General features: G+C 39.4%; 1 protein-coding gene across 1 annotated transcript in view; it reads right to left on the bottom strand.

Annotated features, from left to right (window-relative positions):
* Positions 1–16,085, bottom strand: part of ECPAS (Ecm29 proteasome adaptor and scaffold) — a 144,277-nt gene that overhangs the window by 15,437 nt on the left and 112,755 nt on the right. Inside the window, exons 36-44 of the mRNA XM_073663999.1 lie at positions 14,682–14,747; positions 14,445–14,534; positions 11,615–11,681; positions 11,109–11,200; positions 10,577–10,643; positions 9,982–10,173; positions 9,174–9,388; positions 7,310–7,353; positions 2,096–2,288 (exon numbers count right to left, since the gene is read on the bottom strand). Of these exons, the coding sequence (XP_073520100.1) occupies positions 2,096–2,288; positions 7,310–7,353; positions 9,174–9,388; positions 9,982–10,173; positions 10,577–10,643; positions 11,109–11,200; positions 11,615–11,681; positions 14,445–14,534; positions 14,682–14,747 (1,026 nt within the window). The remainder of the gene's footprint in view (positions 1–2,095; positions 2,289–7,309; positions 7,354–9,173; positions 9,389–9,981; positions 10,174–10,576; positions 10,644–11,108; positions 11,201–11,614; positions 11,682–14,444; positions 14,535–14,681; positions 14,748–16,085) is intronic.

The raw sequence follows: 16,085 nt of genomic DNA, 5'->3' as shown, positions 1-16,085 counted from the left end.
ATAAATGCAAAACATATCAACCTAAATTTATCATTATTATTAAGTATCATGTGTCACAAAAAAACAGTCTCAAGATAAATGGGATATGCTGAAGCATTCCAGAGTTATTACTACAGAAAGTGACACTGGTCATTTGAAAAAAAATTGGTCCGGTCACTAAGGGGTTAATCTCAGCTAAAAGTCTAGATCCTTAGATCAGGAATAGGACAGACATTTATAGGACACTTCATAACTTTCCCAAAGTTGGTCCATTTTATACAGACTCCGAACAATTTCAAAGGCGTGATTACATCCAGTACTAATATGAAATCTCAAGATTAATACCAATGATGTATTGGGGAAAAACCCACAAAAAACACATAGAAAAGGGAACTCAATTTATTGTTGGTCAGTCTTGGAGCTAGCCAAGTAGCATGATGCTATACGTAGATGAGGTACTGTCCAATTCATAGAGGATATTGAGACTACAACAAAGATGAGAAATTTGAATAAGAATAAGAATTGATAGAAGAAGCATTCATGGCTACATACTCATGATTATATAACTGTTTAAACCTTAGAGAGCCCACCCTGGACTATTCTAACTTATGTGCAGCGACCATTACATACACAGTCGTAACCCTATTAGATACTCTTGCCGTGTACATTATTTCACATGCTTTTCTGATCCATTTATCTTTTACACCTCCTGTCCCATATCCTTTCCCTCTTCCCACCGTCTCATCCCTTACCCTTTCCCATTTTCTCCTCATCCCTTTTCTCTCTTTGTCTACCCATTACTTACTGTAAACTTGAAAACTGACAACCATCATACTGTACTATTCTATGCATGTCTGATACTATCCTACACTTAACATTTCGCTATACCTGTGTTTCTTTTGTATTATTTTTCCATCTCTGGGATATAACACGTGAATAACTCTGTTCTTTTATTCATATGTCCCTTTAGATCTAGTCCTTTATACTCTGGCTTGACTCTGAGGTTTAAACAGTTATCTAATCACAGATATATAGCCAGGAATGCATTGTCTAACAATTCTCTCATGTTTGTTGTAGTCTGGATATCCTCTATGGATTGCACAGTACCTTATCGACCTATACACTCAGTGCTACTTACCTCTTCCATACCCTTGCAAGATCCAAGACTTTAAATATTTGTAACAAATTCTAATTAAGCATCTCTATGTGCCTTTGGTGTGTAGTTCCTTCCCTCTATGTACATCTTACAGATGCATGTCACACGAGCTTAGACCCCTGACTTCCAAAACGATAGTGCAGTTAAATCCTTACAACACTGTTTAATGACATGATCTCTGAATCTTTCACATTCAGCAAATGCCTATTCCTCTAAATCAGAAGAGATGAAAGTGGTCTAGCTTCACGGAAAAGGCAATCTTCATTCATTTCAGATGCAATACAAACTGGTGACAAGTTAAAACTTGAACATCTACGCGTTGCAGGTGATGACTAAGGGTGCGTCAAGCACCTGAAACCAGGGCTGTGGAGTTGGAGTCGGTATAAAATGGAACGACTCCTAAAATATATAATAAATTGGTACAGTAGTACAATTCAGGATGTGCTGTAAATATTTTCATAAGAATTTGGGGAAAGTTATGAAGTATCCTATAAATGTCTGTTCTGTTCCTGATCTAAGGATCTCGGCTTTTAGTTGAGATGAATGTGTGCTGCACTTTATGTACATGCTCAGGAGTGAGTGCTGTGGAGTTGGGAGTCGGTGGTTTGGCTTACCGACTCCATAGCCCTGCCTGAAACGTGTAGATGTTCAAGTTTTAACCTGTCACCAGTTTGTATTGCACTTTAAATATATGAAGCTTGCTTTTTCCGTGAAGCTAGACTACTTTCTTCCCTTCTGATTGTGGAGTACAGGTGGACGCGCTGTCCCTGCTACGGATCGCATATGTGCAACGGTGAGCTGGACTATTTTTCTCACTATTCCTCTAATACATGTCTATGGCATATCACAATGACTATGCGATAGGCAAACATTGATTTTAATAGTGATGCCACTGAATTTTGTTAGCATATACAAAATCATTTAGGAATTTGTGTTAAAGTCTACTGAAATGGATTTTACCTTTTTTATAAAGGGAAATAGTATGTCAGACAATTCTTTAAAGCGATCCTCCTTCGTTGATTCAAGTACGTCAGCAGCACACTTCAGTGCTATAATCCTGTACTTCACATTTTCTTTCCGGCACTCTTTTAACACTGCCTGAATAATATCTTCTATACTTGGTTGTGCAGGAATTGGTTCTTTCAGCTGTTTGCTGTGAACAGGACACAAATATTATATATTCTAAACCTTTAGAAACAGCACAATAACATATCTTTCCAATGTCGTCAATGTATGATCACTGATCTGAAAGCTGGGACCCACAACTTTGCCAGAAAAGCAATGTCTGAAACAGCAGCATTGGTCAAAGAGCCCTGATTGGAACAAGAAGCCTCAGCTATTAGATGCTGAAGGCATAGCTAATATGCTGAGAAGTAACCCTTCTTAAAATACAGTACAGTAGTTTCCCTACATCATCTACCATACATTCTTCAAGATACGTCACAAATACTTGGCTTAGCGGACCATTCCCACCACTCTAATTTTCTTAAGTGGAACAGAGCAATGAGCCATGCAGAATAAAAATCATTTTAAGCTAATAGCTAGGTCATATCCTCTAAGAAAGACATTAAAGTGTTATTCTCATGATCATTCTTCAAGACAGCACCACCACTCCCCTGCCTCCCAGCTTGCTGGGGTGTGCTCCTGAATGATTGACACTTCAGACAGGCGGCTTTGTCATGCCAGTGCTCTGAACTGTGCACTCTATCACTGCTGCAAGCAGAGGCAACTTTACCTCTGCAGCATCGGAGAAGCACAAGGACACCGAAGCAGCGCTTGCAAGCTCTATAGCAAAGTTTGTAAGCGCTGCGCTTCTAGCATAAGAAACTAACCTCTGCTGACTGCAAAGGTGGCTAGTAACCTAGTCAATGAGAAGAAATATTAACAATCCCTCCATTCTTGAAGATGGAAAAAAAATTTAATAAGAGAAATTGGAAAGTTGCTTGTTTTTACAAGCACTTTGCAACTTGACCTCTTTATGATGATGATAAAATGCTTTTAAATCAGAACTTTTACATGAGCAAATCTCTACTGTATGATGTGAAGCTGTTACAGCAAATTAAAAAGGCTAGCAGACTGTCAAAACCATTGCTCATTTATCTCATGAGTGTATTATGCCAATTCTGTAAATAGGATACAATGGCGGACAAAGAAGATATAGGATCATATAATATGCATATGAATTCAGTTTATGAAATGTTATATTTAAGAAAAATAGCTTGGTCTTTTTTTTGTTTTTACCAAAACTATTATTCAAGTTCAATATAAGCGCAATTACAGAAATTATAAGCATTTAATAGGCAGTACAGTTTATACTATGCAATCAGTATTTGGTCAATATGCAGTCAGTGTTTTTTCTCAGGAGTGGGAGCGGGAGCCAAAACCAGGAGTGGGTGATAAATGCAGAATTGGTGCACTGGTTTCTATTATACCTTTTCTCTGATTGTTCCACTCCGGGTTTTGGCTCCCACTCCTGAGAAAAAATACTGATTAAATACTGATAGTGGGACCATGGCCGTACACTTGTACACAGTTTTTGAAGGAACTCAGCAGGGAGGTTAGTCCAAATATCTTAGAAAACTAACCAGATCTTCTGTGGATGTGGGCTCGTGCAAATCATTCTGTCTCTTCATGTAATCCAACACAGAATCAATGATGTTTTGATCAGGCTCTGTTGAGGCCATATCATGCAATACCATCAGGGTGGCAGCTCAGTGGCTCCAAGTTTGTTTTGCAGCAGGAAAATGACTCCAAACATAAAGCCAATGTCATTAAAGGGAATCTGTCAGCAGGTTTTTGCTACCTTAACTGATAGCAGCCTGATGTAGACAAAAAGAAGCTGAATCCAATGATTACTGGGTGCAGCAGTTCTGACACAATGAGATCTTTTATATTTAGCATGAAGCAGAGCTGAGAAAGCTAGCCCCGCCCACACCAGGTTCTCCATGTACAAAGTCCATAGACAGTGAGGTGCTTAGTCTAGCAATGTTAATTTCTTAGTGAGAAATCCTTCACAGTACGCACTTTGAAAAGTAACATATCCCTGAACTCAGTGTCTCAGCCTCTATCTCTCTTCAGATTACATAGCAATAACCTGCTGACAGATTCCCTTTAAGAACCATCTTACGTGTAAAGACGAACAAGGAGACCTAGAAGTGATGACATGGCCCCCACAGTGCCCTTATCTCAACAACATGGAGTCTGTGTGAGATTACTTGAAGAGACAGAAGGATTTGTAAAAGCCTACATCCACAGAAGATCTGTGGTTAATTATCCAAGATGTCTGGAACAACTTCTCTGCCTCCTTCAAAAACTGCATGAAAGTCTATCTAGAAGAGTCAATGCCATTTTGAAGGCAAATGGTGGATACTCCAAATATTGATTTGATATAGACTTTGCCTTTATTCATTCACTTTGCATTTTTTACTTTATAAACAAACTATTAACACTCCTATTTTTGGGGAATGAGGGGGAAATAAATACACACACACACACATTATATATATATATTTATATACACACACCGTACAGACCAAACGTTTGGCCACACCTTCTCATTTAAAGATATTTCTGTATTTTCTTGACTATGAAAATTGTACATTCACACTGAAGGCATCAAAACTATGAATTAACACATGTGGAATTATATACTTAACAAAAAAGTGTGAAACAGCTGAAAATATGTCTTATATTCTAGGTTCTTCAAAGTAGCTACCTTTTGCTTTGATGACTGCTTTGCACACTCTTGGCATTCTCTTGATGAGCTTTAAGAGGTAGTCACCGGAAATGGTCTTCCAACAATCTTGAAGGAGTTCCCAGAGATGCTTAGCACTTGTTGGCCCTTTTGCCTTCACTCTGCGGTCCAGCTCACCCCAAACCATCTCGATTGGGTTCAGGTCTGGGGACTGTGGAGGCCAGGACATCTGGCTTAGCACCCCATCACTCTCCTTCTTGGTCAAATAGTCCTTACACAGCCTGGAGGTGTGTTTGGGGTCATTGACCTGTTGAAAAATAAATGATGGTCCAACTAAACGCAAACCGGATGGAATAGCATGCCGCTGCAAGATGCTGTGGTAGCCATGCTGGTTCAGTATGCCTTCAATTTTGAATAAATTCCCAACAGTGTCACCAGCAAAGCACCCCCACACCATCACACCTCCTCCTCCATGCTTCATGGTGGGAACCAGGCATGTAGAGTCCATCCGTTCACCTTTTCTGCGTCGCACAAAGACACGGTGGTTGGAACCAAAGATCTCAAATTTGGACTCATCAGACCAAAGCACAGATTTCCACTGGTCTAATGTCCATTCCTTGTGTTCTTTAGCCCAAACAAGTCTCTTCTGCTTGTTGCCTGTCCTTAGCAGTGGTTTCCTAGCAGCTATTTTACCATGAAGGCCTGCTGCACAAAGTCTCCTCTTAACAGTTGTTGAAGAGATGTGTCGGCTGCTAGAACTCTGTGTGGCATTGACCTGGTCTCTAATCTGAGCTGCTGTTAACCTGCAATTTCTGAGGCTGGTGACTCGGATAAACTTATCCTCAGAAGCATAGGTGACTCTTGGTCTTCCTTTCCTGGGGCGGTCCTCATGTGAGCCAGTTTCTTTGTAGCACTTGATGGTTTTTGCAACTGCACTTGGGGACACTTTCAAAGTTTGCCCAATTTTTCGGACTGACTGACCTTCATTTCTTAAAGTAATGATGGCCACTCGTTTTTCTTTACTTAGCTGCTTTTTTCTTGCCATAATACAAAATTCTAACAGTCTATTCAGTAGAACCATCAGCTGTGTATCCACCTGACTTTTGCACAACACAACTGATGGTCCCAACCCCATTTATAAGGCAAGAAATCCCACTTATTAAACCTGACAGGGCACACCTGTGAAGTGAAAACCATTTCCGGTGACTACTTCTTGAAGCTCATCAAGAGAATGCCAAGAGTGTGCAAAGCAGTCATCGAAGCAAAAGGTGGCTTCTTTGAAGAACCTAGAATATAAGACATATTTTCAGTTGTTTCACACTTTTTTTGTTAAGTATATAATTCCACATGTGTTATTTCATAGTTTTGATGCCTTCAGTGTGAATGTACAATTTTCATAGTCATGAAAATACAGAAAAATCTTTAAATGAGAAGGTGTATCCAAACTTTTGGTCTGTACTATATATACACACATACATACACATATATACATATATACAGTACAGACCAAAAGTTTGGACACACCTTCTCATTTAAAGATTTTTCTGTGAACCGAAACGTCGCCTTTGGTCTCATTAAAGTCCATTTTTTTTTCAAAAATTTCTTGGAGTGCTGCCTCTTTATATTTTTTCTATTGACATGCAGCAGTGTGGACAGACTGTTTGGAGGCTTGGCACCGACTAGTGAGTAATATGAAATGGTGCTGTCTTTCATATATATATAATTTTTATACATATATATATATATATACACATATATATATATATATACACACATATATATATATACATATATACACACACACATATATATATACATATATACACACACACATATATATATATATATATACACATACACACACACACACACACACACACACACATACACATATATATATATATATATAAAATACATTTCCCCCTCAGCCCCCACTCCCTTTGAGTTAAACTCAATTATATAGTGAGTTTAACTCATGCGCACACAAAAGTATATAAACACATTTCTTTTATATGCCGGCTGTACTATGAAGACTTATTGCAGAAAAACACTTTTATCAAAAGAAATGCAGTAGATGCTTATCATGTCCAGTGTTCCTCTGCCCTTTTCATTGTTACACAACTAGTGCATAGGCCAAACATGTCCTGTGGGCCTGACATACCATAAAGATGTTCTTTTAACGTCTGCTGGACTGGTAGAAGATGAAATACCTGCTGCACTTTCCTATGTGAACTAGGTACTTAATGAAGGCATTCTACACAGTTTACAATCACAGTTCATGGATTTAGTGCACAATTGTATGGCATTTTGTAGCTTTGGAAGAATCAGTCAGAAATATCCAATGCTTTTCAATGTACAAGTCAATACCATAAGCACAATATAAACCTTAAAACAGGCTTTATGTTGTTGCAGTTATACAGAAAATAAATGCAGCAATATGGTCTAGATTTCTGCCTTTTGAAACAAATCGTATCACTCACCTGCAACTAGAAACCACTGTTCCAATAGCTTTGAGAAGTTCTTCCTGCAATACATGTATGAAATGAGTTTGTTTAGCAGATTTCTGGATGCATTGAACAGGTTCTGCACTACTTGGATATACAGTGCCGGAAAAAAAAATCTTTACAAGTTCAATGAAACCACAAAATCTTAATATTCAAGTGGATTCAAGTGTTTTATTGTGGATATTTTATTACAATTAGTATTTTGTCATGTCACCCTTACATTTTATCACCATCTGCAGTCGTTTAGGCATGGACTCAGCAAGGCTGGCTAAGTATGTGGAGTCCATGTTTACCCACAGTGTCTTCAGCACCTCCTTTAGATTGTTGATGTCTCTTGAACCTTGTTTTTCATTAAATTCCAGGCATTTTCTATGGGGTTAAGGTCAGGGGAATTACCTGGCCACTCTAAAATGTTAATGTTATGGTCACTGAGAAACTTTCTCACGGCCTTGGCTTTGTGGACAGGGGCTCCATCATGCATAAAGTAATCTCACTGATGTATGACCCAAAAAGTAAGCATGTGTTCTTCCAAAACAGTAATATAATTGCTTGCTTTCATAGTTATAATCTTGGGAAGGAAGTACAAACCTGCCCTGCCCATGCTTCCACTGAATGCACCCCACACGATCACACTGTCAGGGTGTTTAACAGTCTTAACTGTATATTTTGGGTCATAACGTGACACTGTACTCGGACGACGCACAACCTTTGAGCCTCCCCTGACCAGCCTGAAAGTGCTCTCATCACTAAACATCACTTTCTTCCACTCTTCAGATGTCCAATCTTGATATTTCTTACAAAAGGCAAGCTGTTTCTTCTTCATTGCTGCTGTGAGCAGGGGCTTCTTTGCGGCACGGCAACTTGGTAGACCCAGGTCCTTCTGCAGGCGGTGACGAATTGTCCTAGTTGAGATGTTCTGGAGGAGCATAGGGTACTTATTTTTTATTTCAACGGCAGTTATAGAAGGATGTGACATCACTTCACGCTCCAGAAGCTTATCAGTCGTTGGTGAAGTCTTCTTAGGTGCGCCAGAGCCTGACTTCCTCTGCTGTACCATCCCAGGAGGCAATAATGCCGCCAACCGCTTCAGTTGAAAATTGCTTCTCTTGACACTCCCAGATCTCTAGCTACAGCAATCACTGAATCCCCCTTCTCGAGCAGAGTCAAGGCACGGGATTTATCTTCCATTTTAAGCTTCTTTCGACCCATTGTGGGAGATAATATAAAACTGAGGGAGATAATAAAAGACTGCCTAATAGCAAAACTGGCTGAGCTGCACATAATAACCAATGAGAGTGCAGCTTTCGCTTGACCAGAGAAGTGAAAACTGAGCATTGATTGGTTGATATTTGCAACAAAGCCAGCTTTAATATTAGACAGTTTTTTATTATCTCCCCCATTGTGTACACTTTTAAAAAGTGAAATTATGATGTGGATTTTATATGTAAAGTTTTTTTTTGCTGCGCAAGTGTAAAGATTTTTTTTACCGGCACTGTACATAGGATAAGTCATCAATATCATATCGGTGAGCATCTTGACAAATGGCACTCCCACCGATCAGTTCAGGTTGTGGCCAGATGTAAATAATGAACGGAAGTGAACATCACAACTGAAAAGAAGTTGATCAGCAGTTCTCGGCAATGGCCACTAGACACTGAATGGAGCTCAGTCGCGGGTGGATATGTTAACAGCTGATTGAGCTGCTACCAATGTCAGACCCCCACCAATCTGATACAGATGACCTAAGTTGATGAAAAGTAAGCAATATTTTATGTGGGACCACCCCTTTAATGTGACTGCCCATTACTTTTATTGACTTATAAAATAGCGCAATCCATACCTTCCCAGTCCATGTTCTTCCTGGTAAACCCTGCAGGAGAGTGCCAATCACCATTCCCAAGTGTGGAGGAACCAGAGATCCAGTTTGCTGCTTTGCAATTGAAGCCATGGCTGCAGCACCCTGTGCTTTCATCTTCCAAGACGGAGACTGCAGAGCTTTCTGCGAAATGTCTATTAACTCTTTCATATACAATCGAATGCCACCACTGATACTTCCTGCATAGGTTAGATATCAATCATTAGTTTGGTAATTAAGCCGTAACAAATGAAAAACTAAAATGCTGTGAATAGTGTGTGCTCTCTCCTATAATGGAAAGAATCACTTTGCAGACTAGACATCTTATCAAGGAATAAAAGAAGAAATATATAAAGCATACTCTGTAAAGTAATCATGTAGGCATCACAATATCTTCATGTGTATCAAACTTCAACATCTTGTAACTTTTCATGAATAGCAAGTTAACAAACAATTCTGCATGAACTTAGTCAATTTATATAACTTCCACTTTAAGTCTTGAAAGGTCAGAAATATAAAATGGAATTTGTTCAATAAACTAGACTACTCAATGTACTGGAAAAGCCAACTCATCAAATGGTTCATACAAGGAACCCTATAGCTATAGAAGGATATTTCCACAGATCAGAAAATCCAACCAGGAACTATCATTGGAACAGTGATATCTGTATGGGCCCTTAGGTCACAAACTACCACGTTGTGACATGACTAAACATTTGGTAGATCTGAAAAGTGTGGTTAACATATGAAAATCTGCTCATTGGTTCTCAACTTTGCATAAAACTTTACACACCAGGCACATTTTCCAGCCACACTTCTCTCCAAAGGTTTGAGTCTTCCTTTTCTCCTTTCTCATCATCTGAAACCTCATGCATTGCAAGGAAGGCCAAAGGCAACACCATCCCTGAATGGTTCTTTAGCACATCAGGACTGTAGCGGCTGATAGCATGGACTGTTAAAGAGCATCCTGCTCTGTATGCTGGCTCTATAAAGATGATACAGACGAGCGTGTCAAATATTGCAACAAATAGAAATCAGTTCCCATGAAATTATGTTATCTTGAATTTACAAAAGCTTATCTTATTGTAAGAAATATAAGGATATCAAACAAGTTAGACACTACATCAGCTACAAAACCTGACGTCAGTTTACTAAGCCTCGGTAATACAACCTTTGCTCTGCATTGCAGTGGCTAATAAAATTTTGTTTGTCATTTTTTTTTTTTTTTTACTATTAAGATGTTTAAAGGGTTGGGTGGGTTTGTAAAACATATGTCGTTAATACAAAAGGTCTGCTTAAAAAAAATAACAAAAAAATAAAGGGTTGTTTATACCCACATCCATGATACTACAAAGACAAATCTGTTGAAATGTGATAATGTTGCTTACCTTCCTTTTCCATGTACCAGCTACTCAACTTCTGGAGAAGTTTCTCAGTGCTAGTATCCCGGGCTGTCTGTAAAGAAATCCATATAAAAAGGTATGTAGTCAATATACAAAGGCAATTCAAATTAAAGAAGCACTCCCATCAAAGGTTTTAATCCCTTAATATATGGCAATCATCATATTATATAGCACTGTGTACTTACAATTGCTCTTTTTGCCTTTCTACCCAGATAAATCTTCTCTTTTCTCTGCTCTCTGTAGAAACCGGAAGTATCATGTCCCTGAATTTACAATCCCCCTCTTCAACTCCTGTCCCAGCAGCTCCGCTCCCCCTCCAACTCTGCACCCCCTGCCATGGACTTTTGCAGTGACTCATAACATGGTTAGATACAATTGCTCTGTATAGAAACATGAGGTCAATTTTAAGTACACAGCGCTTTATAATATGATGACTGCAGTATATTAAGAGGATAAAAACTTTAATGGGAGTGCTTCTTTAAGAATACAATCAAACTTATGGGTATGTGAAACTTACCCGGACTAAATGTCCCAGTGCAAAGGCATACGACTTCTGTATTACACTGTTTCGATCACATAGTCCATTTAATAAAGCACTCATAAGTTTACCTGTTCAAGAATAGTTTCGAAAAGATTATACGACAATTGTTTTCTGGGTAATTTATTATGGTAAAAAGGGGTATTTGAGTCACATTCAATGAAGGCACCACACGACATTGTTAAATAGAATCTGAGCAAGAAGATACATTATACATATTTATAAAATATAGAATATATAGAACGGTTTTAAGGCATTGAATCCTGTAGATACAGGACATAAGTACACAAGCAGTTTTTTACTCTGCATTTACCTGTCACTATGTTCTATGCATTATTTTGAGATATATCAGGCTATACTTTTTTAATCTCTCAGTTGATACTTTCCATTCAACCTTACGTTTCTTTATCCTAAATTTTCCTTAGGCAGAGATTGTTCCTAACACCTAAAAACATTTAGACACTTTTTCTGAGATAGTAACTTACCGGAATAAGGCATCAGATCCTGGGGACACTGTGTCGTTAAAGATACAACAACACTGGCACATCCTCCCTTCAAGATAAAGAGCACAACATTGTTTATACGCACATAAAACTGATCTTGGGCTAGAGCTGTCTATACACAGTAGATAGAAAAAAAAAACTGAGAATTTCATGATGGGTCATTTGTATATTATCATATTGGATTGCGGTTTAAACACATTAAACAGATAAAATATCTTTTCAGACAATTATCAGAAGTATGCAGAATTATTTGACTGCCATGTAGATACCATTACTGACTAATAGTTGGCAAAAAAAGACGTTGGCGGTAGCCCACTTAAAAAATAATGGGAGACATTTTCAAGCTAATTGTGCCCTATTCATTATGCCCCGATTCATCAAAGTAAATCACTTTGAAAAGTCACCCAAAAGTTTGCGCAACGCTGAGTTGCGCAAAAATGTTGTTACTTACAGTATTTTCATACCAATTTTTCTCAGCTTTGCCAAAATGCTTGTTTAATTCATGACGAACTATGGCATTCCTTACACCAGAAATTGTACCCCAGTCCCAGACAAGAATAAGATTTGTGGTGCAGCGCATCATGCGCGCCTGATTCATTGAGAGGTGTGCACTAGTAGTGATGGGCGAGCGTGCTTGGCACTACTCAATACATCGCATCAGTGTGCTCGATCAAGAATCAGTCTGTACCAAGAGTCGCGTTGTGCTTGAGTCCCCGTAAGAAACTCATTTAAAGAGCAGGGACTCCTCTTTCAGCCGGACTCTTTGTGAGCTGTAGAACAATGCTTGTGCTTGGCTGTGTGCCCACAATGCGTTTTTTAAGCGTTTCCGCAGCGGCAAAAACGCTTAAAAAATGCATGGTAGAAGGCCTGCCATGTTCCCCAATGATAATCCGCATGTGCTGTGCACATGCTGCGGAAATTTCCGCTGTGGGTTATCATTGCGGAAAAAAACGCAGCACTACCAATTATTTTGTGGAAGCGCTGCGTTTTCGCCGCCACTGACTTTCATTGGAACGCATGGATTACGCATCACTGCATCTGTACATGCGGAATCCAAACGTTTCAATGTGCGGATGGTACCCGGGTCTGGAGAAGAGGAGACTCTCCTCCAGACCCGGGTACCATAATACCTGTAAAAAAAAAAAGAATAAAATAAAAAATAAATATTATACTCTCCTAGTCTTCGCTTGCCGGCAGATCGTGGTGGACTGGAGGACCTGCGCTGACGTCATTTAGTCATGTGACGGCAGGTCCTTCAGTGTAGTGTACCACGAGCTGCCGGTAAGCCAGGATGGAGCGAAGCAAGACTGCGGGGGCCATCGGAAGATATAGATTTATTTTTTTACCATTCTTTAAGATCACAGTATATAAATCCATGCCGTTCGCATGGATTTATATAGAGTGACCAAGTTGACAAGCACTTTCCAAGTGATGCTAAAATCGCTTGGAAAGCGCTTGTCAACCCGCATGCGGAAATGCATGTGAAGAACGCTTCACATCCGCATGTCCCTGGCAGGAAAAACGCATGTACAATCCGCACGTACAATCCGCATGCGTTTTTTCTGCCAGGGAGATGCAGAAACGCTCAGGAAAAAATCCTGAGCATTTCTGCATAGTGGGCACATAGCCTTTCACATTCATTTCTATTATGCTCGCTAATCGAGCCGAGCACGTCCGAGTATCCAACATGTCACATGTGCTCAGTGCTCGATCACCACTTCTGTGAACCTCTTCATAAATAAGGAGACTCTGATTCCAGCACGCCCCCTTATCAATACCGGATGAAAATCGCTGTTCTTGGTGCGAGGTACAGTACAGACCAAAAGTTTGGACACACCTTCTCATTTAAAGATTTTTCTGTAATTTCATGACTATGAAAATTGTACATTCACACTGAAGGCATCAAAACTATGAATTAACACATGTGGAATTATATACTTAACAAAAAAGTGTGAAACAACTGGAAACATGTCTTATATTCTAGGTTCTTCAAAGTAGCCACCTTTTGCTTTGATGACTGCTTTGCACACTCTTGGCATTCTCTTGATGAGCTTCAAGAGGTAGTCACCGGAAATGGTTTTCACTTCACAGGTGTGCCCTGTCAGGTTTAGTAAGTGGGATTTCTTGCCTTATAAATGGGGTTGGGACTATGAGTTGTGTTGTGCAGAAGTCTGGTCTATACACAGCTGATAGTCCTACTGAATAGACTGTTAGAATTTGTATTATGGCAAGAAAAAAGCAGCTAAGTAAAGAAAAAGGAGTGGCCATCATTACTTTAAGAAATGAAGGTCAGTCAGTACGAAAAATTGGGAAAACTTTGAAAGTGTCCCCAAGTGCAGTTGCAAAAACCATCAAGCGCTACAAGGACTTCTGCACAACACAACTGATGGTCCCAACCCCATTTATAAGCAGTCATCAAAGCAAAAGGTGGCTACTTTGAAGAACCTAGAATATAAGACATATTTTCAGTTGTTTCACACTTTTTTGTTAAGTATATAATTCCACATGTGTTAATTCATAGTTTTGATGCCTTCAGTGTGAATGTACAATTTTCATAGTCAGGAAAATACAGAAAAATCTTTAAATGAGACGGTGTGTCCAAACTTTTGGTCTGTACTGTATATATATATACATACATACACACACCTATCTGTCTATCTATCAGGAACACATTCCAACATTACAGCACACAACCCATTTATCTCCCTTCCTACTGCCGTTGGCTGATTGATCGCGACTGACCATTCCTACTCAGATAAGTCAGCACTGACAGTTGTCAGATATAATTAAAGCATACTGTTGATGTTCTTACCTTGGTGCCCAAACCCAGTCCACTTTTGATCAATTCACACAATTTTGGAACTAGTTCAGCCAGGACATTGACATCCAGATGCTGAATACACTGTAAGGAGTAAGCATTATGTGAGAAATAGCATTCCTTTATACAGCCAGTTTAAGTAGCGAGAGAGAAATACTATGATATTTGAAAGCAAAACTTAAAAAAAAGACATTAAACAGAATGTCCGTAATCAGTCAAACATTTACTTACCATATTTATAGTTTCCATCATTGGGGAGGATTTAGCAGCATTTAGTCTTGCACTGTCCATTGCAGCCTGTTTTAATTATAAAAAAAAATAAAGGTAATACATTAGAGATCTTATTAATTTGAATTTCACCATCACCCCATTACTGCACTAATAGTTTAAAGGGTTAACATGTTTTCAAGTAACTTTCAGAATAAGCTATTTTGTGTTTATACATGAGGAATAACACTATCTCTGACAATCATATCCTGCATTTTCATCATTTTCCCCCTCTGTATGCTCCATCTATAAATTTGTAATTGACTGTGAGCTGGTGGGAGTAGCCTAGCTGCTGACATGTTGCAGAATGTTGTATTACTGTTCATGGAGAACAATATACAACAGTACTGGTCAGTGTAGGTGTGTAACTGGTGTGAGAGAAATCACTTGTCAGCATGAAAGTGTATGTGTACACACACACATACATCCATCTACTGTGTGTATACACACATACAGACACATTATATATATACACACACTATATATATATATATATATATATATATATATATATATATATATATATATATATATTTATTACACACATACAGATACATACGCTGCTCAAAAAAATAAATGGAACACTTAAACAACAGAATATAACTCCAAGTAAATCAAACTTCTGTGAAATCAAACTGTCCACTTAGGAAGCAACACTGATTGACAATCAATTTCACATGCTGTTGTGCAAATGGAATAGACAATAGATGGAAATTATTGGCAATTATCAAGACACCCTCAATAAAGGAGTGGTTCTGCAGGTAGGGACCACAGACCACATCTTAGTACCAATGCTTTCTGGCTGATGTTTTGGTCACTTTTGAATGTTGGTTGTGCTTTCACACTCGTGGTAGCATGAGACAGACTCTACAACCCACAGAAGTTGCTCAGGTAGTGCAGCTCATCCAGGATGGCACATCAATGCGAGCTGTTGCAAGAAGGTTTGCTGTGTCTGTCAGCGTAGTGTCCAGAGGCTGGAGGCGCTAGCAAGAGACAGGCCAGTACACCAGGAGACATGGAGGGGGCCGTAAGAGGGCAACAACCCAGCAGCAGGACCGATACCTCCGCCTTTGTGCAAGGAGGAACAGGAGGAGCACTTCCAGAGCCCTGCAAAATGACCTCCAGCAGGCCACAAATGTGCATGTGTCTGCACAAACGGTTAGAAACCGACTCCATGAGGGTGGTATGAGGGCCCGACGTCCACAGATGGGGGTTGTGCTCATAGCCCATCACTGTGCAGGACACTTGGCATTTGCCACAGAACACCAGGATTGCCAAAGTCGCCACTGGCACCCTGTGCTCTTCACAGATCAAAGCAGGTTCACACTGAGCACATGTGACAGAGTCTGGAGACGCCGTGGAGAGCGA

The sequence above is a fragment of the Phyllobates terribilis genome, unplaced genomic scaffold (genome assembly GCF_046119375.1).
Source record: "Phyllobates terribilis strain yellow unplaced genomic scaffold, ASM4611937v1 Scaffold_1__5_contigs__length_1240528914, whole genome shotgun sequence".
NCBI classification, from domain to species: Eukaryota; Metazoa; Chordata; class Amphibia; order Anura; family Dendrobatidae; genus Phyllobates; species Phyllobates terribilis.
This window is presented reverse-complemented; position numbering and strand designations above follow the sequence as displayed.